Here is a 24,920-nt window from a genome sequence, read left to right as displayed (position 1 = left end):
TAGAATAATAGTCATAAAATTAATCACTGGGCTTGAAAACACTATAAAGGAGAGCAGAGAATCTCTTGCCAGAGATCAAGGGACTAAGGAACAGCCAGGAGGAGCTAAAAAATGCTATCAACGAGTCGCAAAATAAAATGGAGACAACTACGGCTCAGACTGAAAAGGCAGAGGAGAGAATCGGTGAACTAGAAGATAAAATTATGCAAAAAGAAGAAGCTGAGAAAAAGAGAGTTAAAAAAATCCAGGAGTATAAGGGGAAAATTAGAGAACTAAGTGATGCACTAAGGAGAAATAATATACGCATAATTGGTATTCCAGAGGAGGAACAGAGAGGGAAAGGTGCTGAAGGGGTACTTGAAGAAATAATAGCTGAGAACTTCCCGGATCTGGGGAAGGAAAAAGGCATTGAAATCCAAGAGGCACAGAGAACTCCCTTCAGACGTAACTTGGATCGATCTTCTGCACAACATATCATAGTGAAACTGGCAAAATACAAGGATAAAGAGAAAATTCGGAAAGCAGCTAGAGATAAACATGCTCTAGCATATAAAGGGAGACCTATAAGACTCATGACCGATCTCTCTACTGAAACTTGGCAGGCCAGAAAGGAATGGCAGGAGATCTTCAATGTGATGAACAGAAAAAATATGCAGCCAAGAATCCTTTATCCAGCAAGTCTGTCATTTAGAATAGAAGGAGAGATAAAGGTCTTCCCAAACAAACAAAAACTGAAGGAATTCGTCACCACTAAACCAGCCCTCCAAGAAATCCTAAGGGGGATCCTGTGAGACAAAGTACCAGAGACATCGCTACAAGCATGAAACCTACGGACATCACAATGACTCTAAACCCATATCTTTCTATAATAACACTGAATGTAAATGGACTAAATGTGCCAACCCAAAGACATAGGGTATCAGAATGGATAAAAACCAAGACCCATCTATTTGCTGTCTACAAGACACTCATTTTAGACCTGAGGACACCTTCAGATAGAGAGTGGGGGGATGGAGAACTATTGATAATCCCACTGGAAGTCAAAAGAAAGCTGGAGTAGCCATACTTATATCAGACAAACCAGACTTTAAATTAAAGGCTGTAACAAGAGATGAAGAAGGACATTATATAATAATTACAGAGTCTATCCATCAGGAAGAGCTAACAATTATAAATGTCTATGCACCGAATACAGGAGCCCCCAAATATATAAAACAATTACTCACAAACATAAGCAACCTTATTGATAAGAATGTGGTAATTGCAGGGGACTTTAACACTCCACTTATAGAAATGGGTAGATCATCTAGACACATGGTCAATAAAGAAACAAGGGCCCTGAATGACACGTTGGATCAGATGGACTTGACAGATATATTTAGAACTCTGCATCCCAAAGCAACAGAATATACTTTCTTCTCAAGTGCACATGGAACATTCTCCAAGATAGATCACACTGGGTCACAAAACAGCCCTTCATAAGTATACAAGAATTGAAATCATACCATGCATACTTTCAGACCACAATGCTATGAAGCTTGAAATCAACCACAGGAAAAACTCTGGAAAACTTCCAAAAGCATTGAGGTTAAAGACCAACCTACTAAAGAATGAATGGGTCAACCAGGCAATTAGAGAAGAAATTAAAAAATACATGGAAACAAATGAAAATAAAAATACAATCCAAATGCTTTGGGATGCAGCAAAGGCAGTCCTGAGAGGAAAATACATTGCAATCCAGGCCTATCTCAACAAACAAGAAAAATCCCAAATACAAAATCTAACAGCACACCTAAAGGAAATAGAAGCAGAACAGCAAAGACACCCCAAACCCAGCAGAAGAAGAGAAATAATAAAGATCAGAGCAGAAATAAATAATATATAATCTAAAAAAACTGTAGAGCAGATCAAAAAAACCAAGAGTTGGTTTTTTGAAAAAATAAACAAAATTGACAAACCTCTAGCCAGGCTTCTCAAAAAGAAAAGGGAGATGACCCAAATAGATAAAATCATGAATGAAAATGGAATTATTACAACCAATCCCTCAGAGATACAAGCAATTAGGGAATACTATGAAAAATTATATGCCAACAAATTGGACAACCTGGAAGAAATGGACAAATTCCTGAACACCCACACGCTTCCAAAACTCAATCAGGAGGAAATAGAAAGCTTGAACAGACCCATAACCAGGGAAGAAATTGAATCAGTCATCAAAAATCTCCCAACAAATAAGAGTCTAGGACCAGATTGCTTCCAAGGGAGTTCTACCAGATGTTTAAAGCAGAGATAATACCTATCCTTCTCAAGCTTGTCCAAAAAATAGAAAGGGAAGGAAAACTTCCAGACTCATTCTATGAAGCCAGTATTACTTTGATTCCTAAACCAGACAGAGACCCAGTAAAAAAAGAGAACTACAGGCCAATATCCCTGATGAATATGGATGCAAAAATTCTCAATAAGATACTAGCAAATCGAATTCAACGGCATATAAAAAGAATTATTCACCATGATCAAGTGGGATTCATTCCTGGGATGCAGGGCTGGTTCAATATTCGCAAATCAATCAATGTGATACATCACATTAATAAAAGAAAAGATAAGAACCATATGATCCTGTCAATCAATGCAGAAAAGGCATTGGACAAAATTCACCATTTCTTAATAAAAACCCTCGAGAAAGTCGGGATAGAAGGAACATACTTAAAGATCATAAAAGCCATTTATGAAAAGCCCACAGCTAACATCATCCTCAATGGGGAAAAACTGAGAGCTTTTTCCCTGAGATCAGGAACATGACAGGGATGTCCACTCTCACCGCTGCTGTTTAACATAGTGTTGGAAGTTCTAGCTTTAGCAATCAGACAACAAAAGGAAATCAAAGGCATCAAAATTAGCAAAGATGAAGTTAAGCTTTCCCTTTTTGCAGATGACATGACTATACATGGAAAATCCGATAGACTCCACCAAAAGTCTGCTAGAACTGATACATGAATTCAGCAAAGTTGAAGGATACAAAATCAATGTACAGAAATCAGTTGCATTCTTATACACTAACAATGAAGCAACAGAAAGACAAATAAAGACACTGATCCCATTCACAATTGCACCAAGAAGCATAAAATACCTAGGAATAAATATAACCAAAGATGTAAAACATCTGTATGCTGAAAACTATACAAAGCTTATGTAGGAAATTGAAGAAGATATAAAGAAATGGAAAAACATTCCATGCTCATGGATTGGAAGAATAAATATTGTTAAAATGTCAATACTACCCAAAGCTATCTACACATTCAATGTAATGCCAAACAAATTTGCACCAGCATTCTTCTCGAAACTAGAACAAGCAATCCTAAAATTCATATGGAACCACAAAAGGCCCCGAATAGCCAAAGGAATTTTGAAGAAGAAGACCAAAGCAGGAGGCATCACAATCCCAGACTTTAGCCTCTACTACGAAGCTGTCATCATCAAGACAGCATGGTATTGGCACAAAACAGACACATAGACCGATGGAATACAATAGAAACCCCAGAACTAGACCCACAAATGTATGGCCAACTAATCTTTGACAAAGCAGGAAAGAACATCCAATGGAAAAAAGACAGCCTCTTTAACAAATGGTGCTGGGAGAACTGGACAGCAACATGCAGAAGGTTGAAACTAGACCACTTTCTCACACCATTCACAAAAATAAACTCAAAATGGATAAAGGACCTGAATGTGAGACAGGAAACCATCAAAACCCTAGAGGAGAAAGTAGGAAAAGACCTCTCTGACCTCAGCCGTAGCAATCTCTTACTTGACACATCCCCAAAGGCAAGGGAATTAAAAGCAAAAGTGAATTACTGGGACCTTATGAAGATAAAAAGCTTCTGCACAGCAAAGGAAACAACCAACAAAACTAAAAGGCAACCAACGGAATGGGAAAAGATATTTGCAAATGACATATCAGACAAAGGGCTAGTATCCAAAATCTATAAAGAACTCACCAAACTCCACACCCGAAAAACAAATAACCCAGTGAAAAAATAGGCAGAAAATATGAATAGACACTTCCCTAAATAAGACATCCGGATGGCCAACAGGCACATGAAAAGATGCTCAACGTTGCTCCTCATCAGAAAAATACAAATCAAAACCACACTCAGGTATCACCTCACGCCAGTCAGAGTGGCCAAAATGAACAAATCAGGAGACTATAGATGCTGGAGAGGATGTGGAGAAACGGGAACCCTCTTGCACTGTTGGTGGGAATGCAAACTGGTGCAGCCACTCTGGAAAACAGTGTGGAGGTTCCTCAAAAAATTAAAAATAGACCTACCCTATGACCCAGCAATAGCACTGCTAGGAATTTACCCAAGGGATACAGGAGTACTGATGCATAGGGGCACTTGTACCCCAATGTTTATAGCAGCACTCTCAACAATAGCCAAATTAAGAAAAGAGCCTAAATGTCCATCAACTGATGAATGGATAAAAAAAAAATTGTGGTTTATATACACAATGGAGTACTACGTGGCAATGAGAAAGAATGAAATATGGCCCTTTGTAGCAACGTGGATGGAACTGGAGAGTGCGATGCTAAGTGAAATAAGCCATACAGAGAAAGACAGATACCATATGGTTTCACTCTTATGTGGATCCTGAGAAACTTCACAGAAACCCATGGGGGAGGGGAAGGAAAAAAAAAAAAAGATGTTAGAGTGGGAGAGAGCCAAAGCATAAGAGACTCTTAAAAACTGAGAACAAACTGAGGGTTGATGGGGGGTGGGAGGGAGGGGAGGTTGGGTGATGGGTATTGAGGAGGGCACGTTTTGGATGAGCACTGGGTGTTGTATGGAAACCAATTTGACAATAAACTTCATATATTGAAAAAATAAATAAATAAAGATCAGGAAACTGAGGATAACGAAGACAAAGACTAAAAAAATTAAAAAAAAAAAAGAATGAATGGGCTAACCAAGCAGTTAAAGAAGAAATTAAAAAGTATATGGAAGTCAGTGAAAGTGATAGCACCACAACCCAAAACTTCTGGGACGCAGCAAAGGCGGTCACAAGTGGAAATTATGTAGCAATCCAGGCCTTCCTAAAAAAGCAAGAAAGATCTCAGATACACAACCTAACCTTATGCCTTAAGGAGCTGGAAAAAGAGCAGCAAATAAAACCCAAAATCAGCAGAAGACAGGAAACAATAAAGATTAGAGCAGAAATTAATGCTATTGAAATGGAAAAACAAACAGAACAGATCAATGAAACCAGAAGCTGGTTCCTTGAAAGAATTAACAAAATTGATACACCACTAGCCAGTTGAATCAAAAAGGAAAAGGAAAGGACCCAAATAAGTAAAATCAAGAAGGAAAGAGGAGAAATCACAACCAACACAACAGAAATAAAAACAATAGTAAGAGAATATTATGAGCAATCATATGCCAATAAAATGGGCAATCTGGAAGAAATGGACAAATTCCTAGAAACATATAAACTACCAAAACTGAAACAGGAAGAAATAGAAAATTTGAACACCCATAACCAGTAAGGAAACCAAATTAGTAATCAAAAATCTGCCAAAAAAACAAGAGCCCAGGACCAGATGGCTTTCCAGGGGAATTCTACCAAACATTTAAGGAAGAGTTAACACCTATTCTCTTGAAACTGTTCCAAAAAATAGAAATGGTAGGAAAACTTCCAAACTCATTCTATGAAGCCAGCATTACCTTGATTCCAAAACCAGACAGAGACCCCACCAAAAAGGAGAACAATAAACCAATTTCCCTGATGAACATGGATGCAAAAATCCTCAACAAGATATTAGCCAACCCACTCCAACAATACATGAAAAAAATTAGTCACCACAACAGAGTGGGATTTATACCTGGGATACAGGGGCTGGTTCAATATCTGAAAAACAATTAACATGATTCATCACATCAATTAAAGAAAGGACAAGAGCCATATGATTCTCTCAATAGATGCAGAGAAAGCATTTGACGAAATACAGCATCCTTTCTTGATAAAAACCCTCAAGAAAGTAGTGATAGAAGGATCATACCTCAAGATCTTAAAAGCCATATATGAACGACCCAACGCTAATATCGTCCTCAATGGGGAAAAACTGAAAGCTTTCCCCCTAAGGCCAGGAACAAGACAGGGATGTCCACTCTCACCACTGTTATTCAACATAATATTGGACGTCTTATCCTCTGCAATCAGACAACACAAAGAAATAAAAGGCATCCAAATTGGCCAGGAGGAGGTCAAACTTTCACTCTTTGCAGATGACATGATACTCTATGGAAAACCCAAAAGATTCAACAAAAAAACTGCTAGAACTGATCCATGAATTCAGCAAAGTCGTAGGATATAAAATCAATGCACAGAAATCGGTTGCATTCCTATACACCAACAATGAAGCAACAGAAAGAGAAATCAAGGAAGCAATCCCATTTACAGTTGCACAAAAAAAACCATAAAATACCTAGGAATAAATCTAACCAAAGAGGTGAAAAATCTATACACTGAAAACTATAGAAAGCTGATGAAAGAAACTGAAGAAGACACAAAGAAATGGAAAAAGATTCCACGCTCGTGGATAGGAAGAACAAATATTGTTACAATGTCAATACTACCCAAAACAATCTACATATTCAATGCAATCCCTATCAAAATAACACCAGCATTCTTCACAGAGCTAGAACAAATAATCTTAAAATTTGTATGGAACCAGAAAAGACCCCAAATAGCCAAAGCAATCTTGAAAAAGAAAACCAAAGCAGGAGGCATCACAATCCCAGACTTCAAGCTATATTACAAAGCTGTAATCATCAAGACAGTATGGTATGAGCACAAACGCAGACACTCAGATCAATGGAACGGAATAGAGAACCCAGAAATGGACCCACAAACATGTGGCCATAAAGACAGACTCTTTAGCAAGTGGTGCTGGGAAAACTGGACAGCGACATACAGAACAATGAACCTGGACCACTTTCTTACACCATACACAAAAACAAACTCAAAGTGGATGAAAGACCTCAATGTAAGACAGGAAGCCATCAAAATCCTGAGGGGAAAGCAGGCAAAAAACTCTTTGACCTTGGCTGCAGCAACTTCTTACTCAACACGTCTCCAGAGGCAAGGGAAACAAAAGCAAAAATGAATTATTTGGACCTCATCAAAATAAAAAGCTTCTGCACAGTGAAGGAAACAATCAGCAAACTAAAAGGCTGAGAAGAAGATATTTGCAAATGACATATCAGATAAAGGTTATCATCCAAAATCTGTAAAGAACTTATTAAACTCAACACCCCCAAAAAAAAAATCCAGTGAAGAAATGGCCAAAAGACATGAATAGACACTTCTCCAAAGAAGACATCCCGATGGCCAACAGACACATCAAAAAATGCTCAACATCACTCATCATCAGGGAAATACAAATCAAAACCACAATGAGATATCACCTCACAACTGTCAGAATGGCTAACATAAACAACTCAGGCAACAACAGATGTTGGCAAGGATGCGGAGAGAGAGGATCTCTTTTGCACTGCTGGTGGGAATGCAAGCTGGTGCAGCCACTCTGGAAAACAGTATGGAGGTTCCTCAAAAAACTAAAAATAGAACTACCCTACGACCCAGCAATTGCACTAGTAGGCACTTATCCAAGGGATACAGGTGTGCTGTTTCAAAGGGACACATGCACCCCCATGTTTATAGTAGCACTATCAACAATAGCCAAAGTATGGAAAGAGCCCAAATGTCCATCAATGGATGAATGGATAAAGAAGAGGTGGTATATATATACAATGGAGTATTACATGGCAATCAAAAAGAATGAAATCTTGCCATTTGCAACTATGTAGATGGAACTAGAGGGTATTATGCTAAGCAAAATTAGTCAGTCAGAGAAAGACAAAAATCATATGACTTCACTCATATGAGGTCTTTAAGAGACAAAACAGATGAACATAAGGGAAGGGAAGCAAAAATAATATAAAAACAGGGAAGGGAACAAAACAGAAGAGACTCATAAATATGGAGAACAAACTGAGGGTTACTGGAGGGGTGGTAGGAGGAGAGATGGACTAAATTGGTAAGGGGCATTAAGGAATCTAGTCCTGAAATCATTGTTGCAGTATATGCTAACTAACTTGAATATAAATTAAAATAAATAAATAAATAAATAATAAATAAATAAATAGAAGGGGGAAAAATAAAGAAAAAAAATATTTTTAAAGAGAAAAAGTCATAGAACTAAATTATATACATACATGAGAGCTAGCTTAGACCTCCCAGTAAAATAAAGGTCAAATAAAAAAACATTGCCATCATTTGCATACTTTTTTTTCCCTAAAATTTAGTGATAGTTTTTTAGGCTTACCCTTCTCTCTGATCAATCCCATGACAATAGCAAAGGAAAGGTAGAACCAAAGAGCATAATCTGATTCACCTGCATTCAGTCCAACTTCATCTCAATGCAAGTCTGATCAAATTCATTTTTCCCAAATAGCTGATGAGAAGAAAATAGCTCCATCCTAAACTCATTCAGAAATAGTTGGTCAGCCAAGACTTGGCTCTATACAAATTTGGATACAGAGAACCATCCCAGCCAAAAGTCATCCCCAAATGGCTATTCATTCAAGACCTAGTTCTACACAAACTCATCTGAAATCAACTTCCCAGAAAAGAGTTTCCTGTCCAAAGCTCGTCCAAAGGCAGCTCCTTACCCCAGACCTGACTCAACATAAATTCATAAAAGAAAGGCTGACCTACAAAGAATTCTCTTGTCCAAGGAAGTTATTCAGCAAGGAGCCACTTCAAACAAACTTATTTGAAACACGTTAATATACAAAGAGCTATACCATCAAAAACTCATCCAGAAACAGCTGCCTCTTAGGGGCACCTGTGTGGCTCAGTCAGTTGAGTGTCCAACTTCAGCTCAGGTCATGATCTCACAGCTTGTAAATTCGAGCTCTGCATCAGGTTCTGTGCTGACAGCTCAGAGCCTGGAACCTGCTTCGTATTCTGTGTGTCTCCCTCTCTCTCTCTCTCTGCCCCTGCCCACCCCTCTCTCTCAAAAATAAATAAACATTAAAAATTTTTTTTAATTGAAAAAAAACAGATTCTAACAAAATTCATCTAAAACTAACTTATCAGAAGAACATTTCCTCATCCATAGCTGATCCAAAAACAGCTGTTAAGACCTGTATGTACACAAATCCACTGACAAATAATTAATAAGCAAAGAGCCACCCATCTAAAATGCATCCAAAAGCAGTTGCTTCATCAGGTGTAGTCTTTCCATATTGTCACCCAAAACAGCTATTAAGCAGAGAATTGTGTTGTCCAAAGTTTTTCTTCTACCAGCTATTTAGTCAGTTGCTTGTTCTACAAAAACTCTTACAAAGCCTTGTAGTCAATCAAAATCTCATCTATCAAAATATTTTCGAAAATTTATTATCTGCACCAAAAAAACCCTCATAAATCTTAATCTTATCGAAGGCCATCTTAAGAAATATCTGATCTCACCAAACTCTGTCCAAATCCACAAATCAACAAGAGACTTGGACAAACTCCACCTTATCAAAACGAAATTTTCCCTTCTGTGATCCTCTATCCAACCCCACATCCAGATCTAATATTTTCATTTTCAAGCTCTCACCCTCAAACAAAAACCACTACTATAACTTTCATTGCCCCTGCTATTACTACTTCTGGAGCAACTTCCACTATCACCACCACATGTGCAACTCAGCTCAAACTATAATTTCCACACTAACATCTGCTATAACCATAAAGCAAACCACCCCAACCTACAATAGCCCAGAAGTTGAAACCTACAACAATTACTTGGAAACAAAAACATCTCCCTATGATGGCACCCCATCTTATACTGACTCTGAATCTAACTTTGGAGTCTCCATTTGGCACCATAGAATCATATACTAACTTTCCATCTGACTTTGAAACTATGTATTTTCCTGATTACTTCCACAAAACTGAAAGTAACTACCCCACTGGCAGTATTGTACAGACTCTGAAACTATATAAATTCTCAACACCATCCCAGAACCTTATCTAAGCCATTTGGCCATAATCCAAACACAGAAATTATGAATTCATCCATTACACTAGTACTGCATCTCTTATGCCTCCCCTCAGCATTCTCATTTGTTGCCATTTGCAGAACATTCTTTTCCATTTTAGAAAATCATCTATAATCATGCTAGCTTTTTTTTTAATTCGCAAGTGTGTACTTTTAATGTTGAGTTGAAATTTTTCAGGGTGCCTGGGTGGCTCAGTTGGTTAAACGTCCAACTTTGGCTCAGGTCACGATCTCGCAGATCACAAGTTCGAGCCCCACATTGGGCTCTGTGCTGACAGCTCAGAGCCTGGAACCTGTTTTGGATTCAGTGTCTCCCTCTCTCTCTCTCTGCCCCTCCCCCATGTGCATTCTGTGTGTGTCTCTCTCTGTCAAAAATAAACATTAAAAAAAAAAAGAAAGAAATTTTTCTACGTAAACAGAGTACAATGTTAACACAATCTATTGAGTTCAACCTTATAGTATACAGACATTTATATAACATATCCAACATTTCTAATGACATTATATACTATATTACCTCTGACAAGGGACAATCCACTCTGCCAAGAAGTCTGGACATATTTTCTGATGCCTAATCCAAACAGAACTTCAAAAGATTTGTAAAAACTTGTATCGTTATATTCTATTTAGTAGAATTTTAGGTATATTTAATCTAGTGGCTGTTTTGACATTCACCAAAATACTCCATAAAAAAGTGGTTCTGCTGCAAATTTCCAAGTATATGTCCTACATTCCACTGGGATAGTACAAACTGGTCAAGAGTTTCAAAGAGTTTTGTAAATTTACAAAGTCAAGCAAGTGTTAATTCAATTCAAGTCATATTAATTATTCTACCACGTGTAAGATACTTTGGTGCATGCTACAGTAAGCAAGACACAGGATCTTCCTTGAAATCTAATATCTCAAAACATAAGCATAAACAGCAATAGCATCAGCCAAAGTAGAATAAAATAAATAAGAAAGCTACAAATTCCCAAAAGTTGTTAGGAAAGGGAAAGGCTGACTCCAAATTAGGGGGGAAAAAAGAAAAACGTAATGGAGATTGTAGCATAAAGAAGGATCTTTAAGGATGAAGAGAACATTGAGAGCAGAGATGAAAAGTGAGACCCCAGGCAGAGGGAATACCAAGAGCAAAGGTAGAGAAATAAGACGAAAATGTTCTAAGGCTGTCTTCTGACCCCTACTACACACTTCCATTTTACCTGCATGTTAGACCATGAGCAAATACTTGCAGTATTTCCCACAAGAATTCAAGCAGAGATTCTGTCTTACTTACTCTCGTGTCCTAACATCAAGTACAATGCCTGGCCCAGCTCAATTTAGGTTTTTTTTTTTTTTTAATTTAGGTTTATGTTTAATAGGTGCCATTGGAATTACCTTGCATCATGGAATAGTAACTGCAGTTTCCAATTATTCATTTATTTGATTTATTCAGTCAAGCTATTGATATAGTTAATAGCCATCATGTGTCTCAAATTCTCTTAACACTGTGGTTGAATTATCAAGTGGTGGGAGGAGAGAGAGAAGGTTTCCAATTTGCCTTATCCTTTCATTGACAAACAGGGTCTTCTTAGACCAGGATTCACAAAGAGAACCTTGGGTGTGGGTAATTCCAGATCTCCCCACATCCACTGGATTACTTGACTTGAGAAAGCCCAGAAAGCTCAAGGATCACATAATTATTAGAGGTGTCCAGAAAGATTCCTCTAAAGCAGACACTCTGAACCTGAGCTATCAGGAGACCCACAAAACCTCTAAAGCTTTCTGATACGCATAGTATTCATGAGAAAATGTGCCCTTTTTCTTAGAAGATGGTGTATAGATTCTATCAGATTCTCAAAGAGGTGCATAACTCAAAGACACAAAAGTAAAACCAATTAGAAAGATCAAGAAATGTCTAGACCTACATGCCTAAAAGGTGTCATCTTTAGTTTAATGAATCCTGATAGCCTAAGTCATTTCAGAAAAATAAATTACCTCACTGTTTTTGCTGATGTCTCTCAGTTTTATAATGGTTTAGAAATTTATTTCCTTTTATAGTACATATTTCTTGCCACTTAAATCCATAATTATATTATTGTAAGTTATCTGCTTTCAGACTTAAAATTTCTTGTCTAAGAAAATTACTCAGCCTTCTGAGTTTCCCTTGTTTATTTTGGTCAAATCTCACTGCTCAGTTTTCGAGCTAAGGCGTGTCTCATTCCCACTTGGGGTTGGAGGCAGGTCTGCAGGAGACATTGGATGCACTGTCAGTCCCCTGAATCACCCAATGTCCAGACAGTCACAGTGATTCAGTTCCAACAAGCTGTTTGCTAGCACTATACTCTAGGCCAGGGGTAAAGCACTAGCCTCCTCACTTAAGCCCAGAAAACAACAGGGCCATAGAATTCAACTCTGCCTTCACCAAAAAGAAAAATAATAATAATAATAATAATAATAATAATAATAAGGAAGTCTCACTTCCAACACATTCATTGAAAATAGTGCCCAGGAAGGGGTGCCTGGGTGGCTCAGTCAGTTAAGTGCCTGGCTTCAGCTAAGGTCATGATCTCACAGTTGGTGGGTTTGAGCCCCATGTCAGGCTCTATGCTGACAGCTGGAAGCCTGGAGCCTGCTTAATTCAGATTCTGTGTCTCCTTCTCTCTGCCCCTCCCCTGCTCACATTCTCTCTCTCTCTCTCTCTCTCTCTCTCTCTCTCTCTCTCTCTCTCAAAAATAAACATTTAAAAAAATGAAAAAAGAAAAGAAAATAGTGTCCAGGGAAAGTAGCTTCCCTAATGTTGTGGGCTCCCTCCCATACAATAAGGGTGCTTGAATATTTAATGTTTCCCCCCGCCAAAATGTAAGCTACATGAGGGCAGGGATTTTTGTCCCTTGCATTCACTTTTATTTCTGAAATGATGCTAGCAAAACACAGAGAAAATACAGGCTGAATTATGAGTTGGGAGAATGAGTTGACTGGAAAACGGAATGAGTTGACTGTATCTATGAAAGCCTGTGAGAACATAAATAAAGTTGCCTCCCTTTCACATCTGTCAGCACTTATATTCCATTGCTCCTCTCAATCTCACCCCCTTTCCAGACTATTCTCTGTCTCACCAATTATATTTATTCTTCAAATCCATTTAAAACCCATCTCTTCCCTGAAGTTTTCTTTCACCTCAACTTTGTTCCAAAGACCTATACATCTACCATTTATTCATTGACATGTGGTGAGCATCTGGTGCTTTGCAATGTCATTAACATAGAAGACACTAAACAAATGTAAGATAAGATCCTAAGACTCTCCATCCAATTCAAGAGAAACATATAACTGGGAAGTAATGAAGGAGCCCAATAAGATAATGTCTAACCAAGGGCCAAAATGAGTAATAGAAGCAAACAAAATGCTACAGAAGATTAAAATTAGGCGTCTATCCAACCTTGTCTTCCACTGCTACCCTCACTCCATTTTGTTCCAGTGGTAGGAAACAATAACATCATTCCTCCATATCTGGACACTTGGTCTGCCTAGCTGTTCTTCTTGCATTCTTAATGAATTTTTTTTTATCCTTCAAAACCCAGCTGAGCTGAGAGTCACCTCCTTATTAAGCTTGTTCTTCTTTTCTTTCCCCAACAAAATTAACCTTGCTGTCCTTCATACATGTGATTGTTCCTATTATTGCACTTACCATACATACAACTGCTAACCTTTGTGCTTCCCTCCCAGACAGTATTCCTATCCCTATCTGACAATAATAAAAATTAGTTGTGTAATGAATTGAATAGCTACAGAAAATTTCTTTGGAATGCCTCATTGCCTCAGACAATTTTCCATTGACACTTGGACCCTAAAACAAACCAAATCTAAGATGGCCTCCCATGTGAAATCTTGGCAAACACAGATTCATCACTGATTTGCACCTGGCGCCTGGGTGGCTCAGTCAGTTAAGCATCCAACTTTGACTCAGGACATGATCTCACTGCTCGTGAGTTTGAGCCCCACATCAGGCTCTGTGCTGACAGCTCAGAGACTGGACCCTGCTTCGGAATCTGTGTCTCCCACTCTCTGTCCCTCCCCTGTTCACACTCAGTCTCTCTGTCTCTCAAAAATGAATAAGCTTAAAAAAAAAACTTTAAAAAAAAAGGAAGTTGTTGAATACACCCAACCAACTTCCATAAAAATATTGTTAAAGAGGTGGCACATCTCAAAAAACTCCCAGTGTAGCCTGGGACCCTGAAAACCTATGATGAGCACTTATTTATTTCTTTTTTTGTTAAACAAACCTCAGTGGACACCTGTGTTTTTGCTTAAGTTTCAGTATCTTTCTCCTCATTTAAAATAAAGCAGGCAATTGAACATTTCTGGATGACAATTTGGCCATATCTATTAACATTTAAAACATAGATATATTTTAATTCAGCACTTCTGAGATTAAAACCTACAGAAATACTCCCACATGTGTGAGACAAGTTTTATAAAGATATTCATTGTACCACTTTTATAATTACAAAATGCAATGGAAGTAGATTAAATGTCCATCAAAAAGAAATGTTACATAATATAACATAACCATTAAATAAATGAAATAAATCTAAATGTACTGACACCTGAAGTCGTCCATTATTTAAGTAATAAAGTTGCAAAGCAATATATAATAGGCCTCACTTTCTAACTGTATACAAAGCTGTACATTCTGATGTTTGATTTATATGTTCACATAACATTACAAACATGACAAAACATACATCTGGAAAGTCATTTGGGAGGGAGATGAAAGTGAAAGAGGATTGTAATTTTTTTTATTGTCTGCACTTTTTTTTTAATTGCACAAGGTATGTCTTCCTGAAATACCCTCTATTCAAATGGTAGACATTGGGTAATATGATGTCTGCAGCTAATAACTCACTTAATGAAGTGTTGGGAAATGAGAGAAACCAAATGATTTCACGGACAGCTAAGTCCTGATTGGTGTCTCAGTTGCCAGCCTCCTGGAATTGAGTTTAAATTCCTTCTACAAACTTACAACTCATCCAAGGGTAAAATTATTCAACACAGAAACTGGAGAGATCAACTGGACTTTGGATATTGTTTCACCTGTACATTTTCCTGAGTGGAGAGAAAGGTAACATCAACTGATGATATTTCAAATAGAACTTTTTTTTTTAAATCTTCTCTGAAAAGGGGGAAAAAATAGAGTGAAAGAGTGACACCATTTTGTTATTATAGGCAGCATTTTGAAACATGAAGACTATGATTCTACTGCTTTATCTTCTAGGATCAACTCAGTCATTACCAGTAAGTGCAATATGTTTATTTTATTACCAACCAGCCTCAGCAGCACCCTCTGCTTGTAGACCTTTCTTCCTGCATTCCATCAAAACTGCTCTGTCCTGTAACCCATTCCCTTCGTTTTCTGTTTTTATTTTCCAAAGTGAAAAATGATAAACTAATACGGTTTAGTGCATATTTCAAATTCTTAGATTTTAAAAATGGATCCACTCTAACATAGAACTTTAATTATTTTGGCAGAACAATAGGGTAGAAACCGGGGGGAGGGGGGAGGAATGCTTAAATTATACCTACTCAAAGTAGATAATTATTTTACTTTCCAAAAATAATTTAAGACTTTCTTGGCGATCAATTATTTTCTCATGACTTAAGAGGTAGACTGTACTTTCTGACTTTCTTAATTGGAAGCACGAAGCATGTAGACTATATAAACTCTGAAAAGGCTACCAAATTATGCAAGTATATAAACTCTAAAAAGGTTATCAAATTGCACAACAGCCAAGGGAATATTACAAAGTGTCTAACATTTTTTACTTAGAACATTTCACTGAAAAATACGTTCACATTTAACAAGTTTTTGAAAGGAAGGAGCACCAGTGTTCTAACACATACTTCAATTGTCCTCCAATATTTTATAGACATACGTGTGGGTGGTTTGGATCTCTTGATGGACTTCCCTTTGACCATTTGAGCTGCTTGAGCATGTACACTGAGAAAAAATTAGAAGGAATTTTCTGTGAAATAGAAGAAATGAAAAAACCCATTTATAGTTGAACTCACTGGACACATCTATAATCATCTATACCATCAACAAATACTTAGTGAAAACTCTCTATGTACCCAATCCTGTGCTAGCTGTTGAAGACACAATAGTGGAGGGAAGAGGGGAAGACATGACCCTTCACGGTGTTCATGAGGATTGTAGATATTAAATATTTTTTAAAGAAATGTTAAATTATAAATTATAACTATGATTACTTCTATGAAGAAGATGAACAGGGTGAATTTATGGGTAGAGGATACAACCAATCTCCTTATTTCACTCCAAATATACCTACATCCCTCTTTAAAGAAGCTGTCCACAAAAAAAAAATAATTTGAAACAAGGTAAATTAGTAATTCTTTTACAAAACATGGATTTTTCACTTTAAACAAATTTACCAAAAAGTTTTTCTAGATAGGGTGTCTATGGAGTATTTAAATTACCATAATACTTGTAAAAACTCAAGATAAATAAAACTTTCCAGGAGCACAGCTATCATGCAAGGTTGACTCAGGAGTGGCATGCAGGTTAATGCAGATTGCTAACAGCCAATGACGTGAGAGCAGTGTGAGTGGTACAGGGGATGTGGGGTGTGACACTGACATGACTATAAGGTATAGTAGTGATATTTACCAAATGAAAAATCATGACACATAGACAAAGTATTTTTTATTATTTGTAGATGAATTTATTAAATTATCATAAAGCCATAAAAATGAATCAATTTTTAAATGTGGACATTTCAAACAGCTTAGTGGTTGTTTTTAGTAGATCCAAAGCTTGGGAATAGGGTACACATTGGTGATGGAACAAGTTGCATATTTAGGAGAAAGGCCAGGGTAAGTGACCCTGACCAATAAAACAGTGCACTCAAGCACTGACTTGAAGCAGGTGAGGGAGTGAGCCAATGTCTGGGGTAAGAACATTGCAGAGAGAAGGAACAGGTAGAGGTGAGGTTTTAGGACAAGAATGAGCCTTATCTGTCCCAAAGACAGCAAACATCTGTCCCAAAGACAGCAGCAGAGTGAGCAAAAGGAAATGGGGTGGGATGGAAAGTTCAGAGAGACACTGGAGGCCCGGGGCATGAGGACTTTCAGATCATTGTAGGGTCTCTGATTTTTACTCTGAGTGAAAATAGAAGTCAATGCAGACTTTGAGCAGAGAAGTGAAAGAACCAGACTATTGTTTTCAAAGAACCACTCTGGCTGCCATGCTGACAATAGATTGTAGGGGATGAAAAACACACTTACATAATCTTACAGCTTAAGGGGACCTCTAAGGACAATCTTACTTCTTACAACTGAGGGGTAAGTCCAGAGTGAAACCAGTCAGTAGAAGCTTCAAGATAATATCCAAGTTACCCAATGGCTGATGCAGTGCTGGAGGGCCATACCACACTGCCCTCTGGGATGCAGCGGGGAGCATAGGCAAACTGGAGTCAACCTGGCCAGGGAGCTTCTACCTGAATGCAGAGAAGCTGATGAAAAAGGATTTATTTCTTCAAGGACTAAGAGAACTTGCAGGGATCCTGGTGGATGGCTCTGCCGTTCACCGTATCACCTTGGGCAGGTAACTTTGCTTCTGTGGACCTCAGTTTCCTTGTCTATAGAACAAAACCATACAACCAGATGATGTGGATGTCAAGGACATTTCACCCCTACACGTTGGCTATTTTTTTATGGTTTATTTATTTTTGAGAGAAAGAGAGAACAGAACAGTGGCAGAGAGAGGGAGACAGAGAGAATTCCAAGCAGGTTCGCCACTATCAGCATGAAGCCTGATGAGGAGCTCAAACCCCTGAACCATGAGATCATGGCCTGAGCCAAAACCAAGAGCCGGAAGCCCAACCTACTGAGCCATCGAGGTGCCGCAAGATGGTTATTCTTAATACACTAGGAGGCCAGGAAGGAGATTGAATCTCCATTACATGAAATGATTTGTCAGGCACAAGACAGAAGCAGGAAGCTTCATGAAAACAGAGTAGAAGTTATGGCAGCTTACCTTCACACATTGGGAAAAAGCAAATGTTACAGAGTTAAGGTGCAGACTATGTATTTCATGTCTTGAAAAAAGGAGGAAGGCAGTTACAGAAAAGGAAGCCTAGGAACTACCATAAGAAACTTATGTGCCCGACCCCACAGTAGACCCTTCCCCACCACACCTCTCTGGTCTCACATTTTTGGACTCTACAATTCTATCCCCTGTCACACACCAAACTTTCCAGGGAACTAAAACTTCTCCAGAGACATTTGTGCATTTGGGACAACTTGTAACATCCTGGAAATAAATGGATACAAAATCTCAGACACATTCCCGCCTCATCTAATATTTGTTAATTGCAGACACAGCTCAACCCTGCTTTGGGACTTCCAACAAAACTGGCTCTAGATCAGGCAACTCTTCTAAACCAACAGCAGCTAAATCAGGTAAGAGTCCTACAATGCAGAACATTTTCAGCCAACAAAGGAAACATGTTAAGACTGGGGAATTTAAAATCAAGATTTACATAGTCTTATGCCCGAACAAGAAAGAAAGGCTTCCTTTTGGGAAGAAAAAACAAAAAGGACTAATATACTTTTTGAAAATTTTGAGCAAGAAAAGCAAAATATCTTCATTCTTTTTTTTTTTTGTCTTATTGTTTAGCAACCAATAGTAAACTCTGTAAAGCAATAGCTACACCTATTGACAAAGGGTGGTCATCAATGTCCTTGAAATACTGTGACATAGTCGTATGTGATATCTGCCAGGGCTAGCAGGGATTAAGAGGTAATCTATAAAAATAACTGCATATTTCCTTATAGTTTTCTTAAGTTCCGTTGTTACTGATAAGCTTATATCACTGTAAAATCTGTTTCTTTAAAACATATTTAAATATTTTTGAAAACTGCATTGTCTCTTGGCTTCCACCTTCTCAATCCAACCCTGGTTCTGCTCTAAAGGATCCCTCCTTACCTACCTCTAAATGTTGTGAAATAGTACTATAACAACAAAGTCCAAAGTTCTCTTTTTAGTCTGTGGACATTAGAGAACACTCAAGTCAGGAGCCCGTCTCACTCCCTAAGGAATCTGAAGCTTATACAATTTGGGGATGCTGTTTAAGCAAAAGAAGACAAAATTAGCCATGTGAAATTAAGTACTAAAGTGTATAATTTACTATGAGATAAGAAATGAGAGCAAGTTACATATTTTTTAATATTTATTTATTTTGAGAAAGAGAGTGCGAGAGCAAGAAGAGGCAGAGAGAGAGAGAATGCCAAGCAGCCTCTACAGCACAGAGCCTGAGACAGGGCTTTATCCAGAGAATCAAGAGTTGGGTGCTCAACCAACTGTGCCACCCAGGTGCACTGACACACTTTTAAACTCAACACATTGCTAGGGCACCTCTGAGGGCCATGGAAGGAGTCAAGCTTCACCTCCATTTACCTTCATTCTAAATCTACCTAAATCCACCTGTAATGGGAGTATAGGTACTTGAGGATATCCAGCACGGACGGCATGGTGGCAACAGACAAGCTCTGATCTCACATCAGTTTCCATGCCCTGCAGGTCTTCCCCTCTTTAAGTCTAATACCGCTTACACAGATGATCACACTGGGCGCAGATCTGCAGCTGGTAAGACTCTTTTATATCATTTTAATATCCGTTGTTAAATGCAATACATAATGTTTAATGTCCATGTGTGTGTTCCCACAAATACACGCACACACACATTCATTGTAGATAAGTTGAAAGAGAACACAAAAAAGTAGGAGCATTGGATGCTCTTCAGTACATCATTCAAAGTTTTACTTAGCAAGAGTGTTTCTAAAAGAATTAATCAAATTTTCATGTCTTTGCTGCTTTTTTTCTTTTTATCTCTCCTTCAAGCTCCTCTATACATTCCTCCAACATATTTTCCTCACTGCATCCTACAGTGTTCACACACCCACACAAACGCTATGACCACTAGACAAGAGAAAACTAGAAGGGGTAGAAAGATCCTCACTCTTCTCGTGGATTATCTGTATGGTTTACTCTGGGAGAGGAAACATAATAAATTCCTTTTTTGATTGTTAAGATTGAAACATAGTATTAAACCACATTCAGACTAGATATTTCACTGTGACCTTCACAATTTTTATGGGGATACCTGTAAAGGAATTAATTTCTTTATAAGAAAGCTATCAAAAAATCCCAGGAACCATTGTTACGGCCAAAAGGGGAAAGTGAGGATAAAATCACCTAAGTAATCCTCAAGAAAATGGGTTAAATGCCAAAGGAAAACTTAATATGGGAAAAGTTAGTCCTGGACCTTATGGCTGTACTAGTACACTAAGTAAGTCTTTGAACTTCATCTCTATACCTAATTCCTAAGGCAATAGTATATTGCATACTATTTTTCAGGTCTGCATACTAAACACATATATTTGCATAGCAAACCCGTCCTTTAAACATATTTTAACTTTGGTAAATACATTTTGGTTTCTTGAGTGGCCAACCTGAAACAACACAATAACAATCTTTTTCATTGCCCTACAGCTAAATCCTCCTGCAGGGCTGGCGCCTGGTACCCAGACCCTCCCACTGACCCTGGGGGGATTGAATACACAACAGCCACTGCAAGCCCAAGTAAGTTCAAAACAGGAGTTCAGTTCAACAAGGGGGAGCATTTTCTATCAGGTGGAACCCTAAAGGGGAGGAAAGAATTTTTTTTAAGGTTCTCGAAAATTTCACCCAGAAATTTACAGAGGAATGTCCAATTGAACATAGAACATCTTTGGCAATTTGGTTCTTGATGAAAACACACAAGGAAAGCCAAGCACTCAACCCCATACCCTCTCTAGAATACATTTGTAGCGGGTAACAGGGAAATGTGAAGAGCTGTAGAAGACTGAAAAGTCAAGAATATAAGGGGAGAAACTGAGAGGTAGCAGGATTCTTTTCTTGCTTGCTGTTTTCCATAGAGGACTTCCTAGGTGACCACAATCATCCCAAAGAGAAATCAAGAGATGGATAAAGTTTATTCCCAGCAAATCCAGTCTCCTGTTTATGCCCTTTTTTCATGCCTCCTCTCAAGTGCTCAATGACTCTCTAGTTCCTTTTCCCCTCCCATCATTACTTGCTTTCAGGAAAAACCCTGAAAAACCCTCCCCCACTAAGATATAAATGACATACATGGGGCATTACTCCTGTCAAAGGTGTTGCATTTTACCTACAGACAAAGTCCAAGTTTTACCTTCTTAAAACTTCTCTAAATAAGCTTAGTGACTCTGGAGAAAAACACAAGGATCCCTTTACAGCTAGACTAAGTTGTTCATAGATAAACACATGAACTCAGCCCTTATCATTCCCACATAATGGTCTCATTTTTGTAGAAGCTTTTTTACGTATTACATATATAGTTGATGTAAGTTATATAGAATTACGAAAATATAGAAAGCAAAAAGAAAAAGAACATTCACTCATAATCCTATCAGCCAGAACTAAACACTGTCAGCATTCTAGGGTATGACCTTCCAGTCCTTTTTCTACACATGTAAGTACATTTTTTTAAGAAAATATGAGTATTGTACATTTTTCAAAGAAAATGCATATATATATATACACATATATACATATATATATGCATATATGATAGAATTCTTTTTTTTTTAAGTTTATTCATCCATTCTGAGAGGGGGTGGTGGAGAGGGACAGAGAGAATCTTAAGCAGGCTCCATGCCCAGTGCAGAGCCCAACAGGGGGCTCGATCCCACAAACCCATGAGATCATGACCTGAGCCAAAATCAAGTCAGACACTTAACCAATTAGCCACCTAGGCCCCCTTCACTTAATATATTTTTAATAGTCTTTGTATTTTGAAATATTCACTAATAAAATGGTTTTTAATGATTGCTTAGCATTCCATCATATTGTAAAAATTGTGGGTTTTTTTTCACCCAAATGTGTGCTTCTATAGACAATATTACAGTGAATATCCTTTAACTAAGTCTTTGATCATGTCAATGATTATTTTCTTATGACCAGTTCTTAGGAACAGAATTTTGGGATCCAAAGACATACAAATATGTAAGACTTTTAATACACATTCCCAAATTATGAAACATGAATACAACAATGGACCAATATATTCTAAAATCTTCCTATCACTATGGACACTTCCAGGTCTTAATAAGAGCAAGCTTAAATTAATTAGTAATTATAATCAAAGCTGAGTTTAACTGACAAAATAATTTTAAGCTGCTCAACTTAAGTTTTATGTCATATGCAACTAAGTACTTTCTCTGTACTTTCATTTATCCAAAATAACACAGGGAACTCTATACTGCCTCATTTATTCATATTTGTGAAATTCTGTGACATAACTAATTTTTACATTTCTTTTTTAATATTGAGATGTATCTTGTCTATCAGTCAGTGCTTATTTCTTACATACATATTAGAGAAAGACTAAAAAGACTAGAGACAGGCAAATAAAATGAGAATCTCCTTAACACATGGCCCTGATATAATCCATATGCTAACTCCCCAGCTTCAGTTTCAATTGTCACCCTGCTTCAACCTTGAAGTCAAATTTAGTACATCTTCAAATTCACCAACAAACATCCACTGGAGTCAAAAGCATTACTGGCACCACAGAAGTTACTAAAGATTCAGTAGACTGGGTTTGACACTGCATGCTCCCAACATGCAATAATATAAATCAATCCCCATTCTCAGTAGGGATTCTTCAGTGTCTCCAGGATATGCCACCACCAAGGGTCCCCATACCTGACTTTCTGTGCTGCCCCAGCTCCTTGGACCTGCCTCTCCCTATGCAGAGTAGCTTATATCCTCTGCCAGAAACCTGGGCACATGTCCACAGCTCTCATTTATCAACCCAAAGCCAACATGGTTAAGAACGCTAGGGGTGCCTGGGTGGCTTAGTCAGTTAAACATCTGACTCTTGATTTCAGCTCAGGTCATAATCTCAGGGTTCATGGGTTCTAACCTGATATCAGGCTTCATGCTGGCAGCACAGAACTTACTTGGGATTCTCTCTTTCCCTCCTCTGCTTGCATGCACACTCTTTCTTTCAAAATAAATAAGTAAACATTAAAAAAAAAAAAAGAGTGAACTCCTGAACCATAAAACTTTGGTCAAATCCCAGCTCCCTAGTCACTACATGTATGGTCAAGTTACTTCACCACTCTGTGGTGCACTTTCCTCATGATTTAAAATAGGAATTATAGTTGAACCTACCCCTAGGGCTATTATAAGAATTAAATGAGCAAATAAACATAAAACACTTAGAACAGTGCCTACCACACAGTAAACACTCAGAAGTGTTAGCTATTTTTATTTCAAACAATTTCTCTACCAAAAAACTTATAAAAATTTTTTCTCCTTATTGTTACACTGGTTAATAACTAAGTTATTTTTTGTTAAACTTTTTATTTACACATCTGTGGTTTCCCGTTTGTATCTTTTCGTTCCTTCAAATTGGCCTTTAAAGAAGAAATTTAATTATGCTTTTTTTCCAAATCTTGAGCACCCCTTCCCCTCAACCCACTTTCCCATTGCCATTCTGAAGATTACTTGGTTGTTTTGTCAGTAATCAAGAATCTGATTGACAGTAAAACTTTTTCTAAATGTATATACTTAAATGCATGTACCTTTTGGCATTATGGGTATTACTGTGCAAACTATCTTGGGAAATTACAAAGTTAAGAGTCCATTTCATAAGACTTTTGCATCTTTGGTGTGGTTAGTATTAAAATCCCCATTTTGATAACTTTCGTGACACTATGTGAATTTCTATAGAGATTAAAATAAACTTTAAAAGCCTAGTTCTCTTGGACAAACTCTAGGTTAACTCTTAGAGTACTAGAGAATGCCAACCCCCTCACCAAAATCTTTTCAACTAAAACTTCATAATGATGAGATTTGAAGTGGGGGTCTGAGAGTGAATAGCCAAGAAAGAATTCTTGAGACATTTTTGGTGCAAAAAAGTGGTTATATTTAAAGCACCGGGACACAGGACTGAGGGCAGAAAGGGCTGTCCTGGGGATTGTAAGAAGCTGTTGGTTTATATACTTTTAAGTTGGGAGGGGCAGAGAAAAAGAAAAGTTCGCAAAAGGTTTTCATATGTTAAAGAAGACTTATAGGATCCTGGAGGCCTAACTATTGTCAAGCTAAGGTTGTTTTTTCCTCTAGCAAAGCATTAACATTAAGATTGGGAGTTCCTATAGGAATGTCATACTCTGCCAGCCTCAAGCATTTGTCAGTGGGCTGCAGGTTATGTGGAAATTTAATTTTATCTACATTTCTTTTGCCTTTGTTCTCCATATCAATAACACTCGTGTGATTGTGAGTGACCAGTAAAGTATTTCTCACTCAGTTCTAAGAACTGCCAGTATCAAGATTATAACAGAACAACATCATCCATCATTTTCTACCAGTGCTCTATTTTAACAGCAAAATATCCAGGTAACCATCATGAGACTAAATATATTTGCTTCAATAAATCTTTGTATTTTAGAAATCTGTTTTTTAGTGTATCTTCTGACATGCCATATAAAAGAAATACATGCATTTTATCCTCATAATTACTTGTAATAACTTTCAGTTTGGAGATAGCTTGAGACCAAAATTAGTTTTTGCTCGTCCAATTTAGTAACTTCTACCTCCTTAATGTGCTGCCTTGGACTAGTTTCCAAATCCCTCTGGGTTGAATCTGCTTTTTACACATCAGATGAGTTCCAGTTCCCATCCAACTCGATGGGCCTCTATGATTAGCTGATACATTGGTAATAAATA

General features: G+C 37.7%; 1 protein-coding gene across 1 annotated transcript in view; it reads left to right on the top strand.

Moving 5' to 3' along the window:
- The first annotated feature begins 15,306 nt into the window (after positions 1-15,306).
- Positions 15,307-24,920, top strand: part of AMTN (amelotin) — a 47,001-nt gene continuing 37,387 nt past the window's right edge. The window contains exons 1-4 of the mRNA XM_043556498.1: positions 15,307-15,385; positions 18,485-18,568; positions 19,689-19,754; positions 20,661-20,750. Coding sequence (XP_043412433.1) covers positions 15,332-15,385; positions 18,485-18,568; positions 19,689-19,754; positions 20,661-20,750 — 294 coding nt within the window. The 5' untranslated portion in view covers positions 15,307-15,331. The remainder of the gene's footprint in view (positions 15,386-18,484; positions 18,569-19,688; positions 19,755-20,660; positions 20,751-24,920) is intronic.

The sequence above is a fragment of the Prionailurus bengalensis genome, chromosome B1 (assembly GCF_016509475.1).
Source record: "Prionailurus bengalensis isolate Pbe53 chromosome B1, Fcat_Pben_1.1_paternal_pri, whole genome shotgun sequence".
Taxonomy (NCBI): domain Eukaryota; kingdom Metazoa; phylum Chordata; class Mammalia; order Carnivora; family Felidae; genus Prionailurus; species Prionailurus bengalensis.
This window is presented reverse-complemented; position numbering and strand designations above follow the sequence as displayed.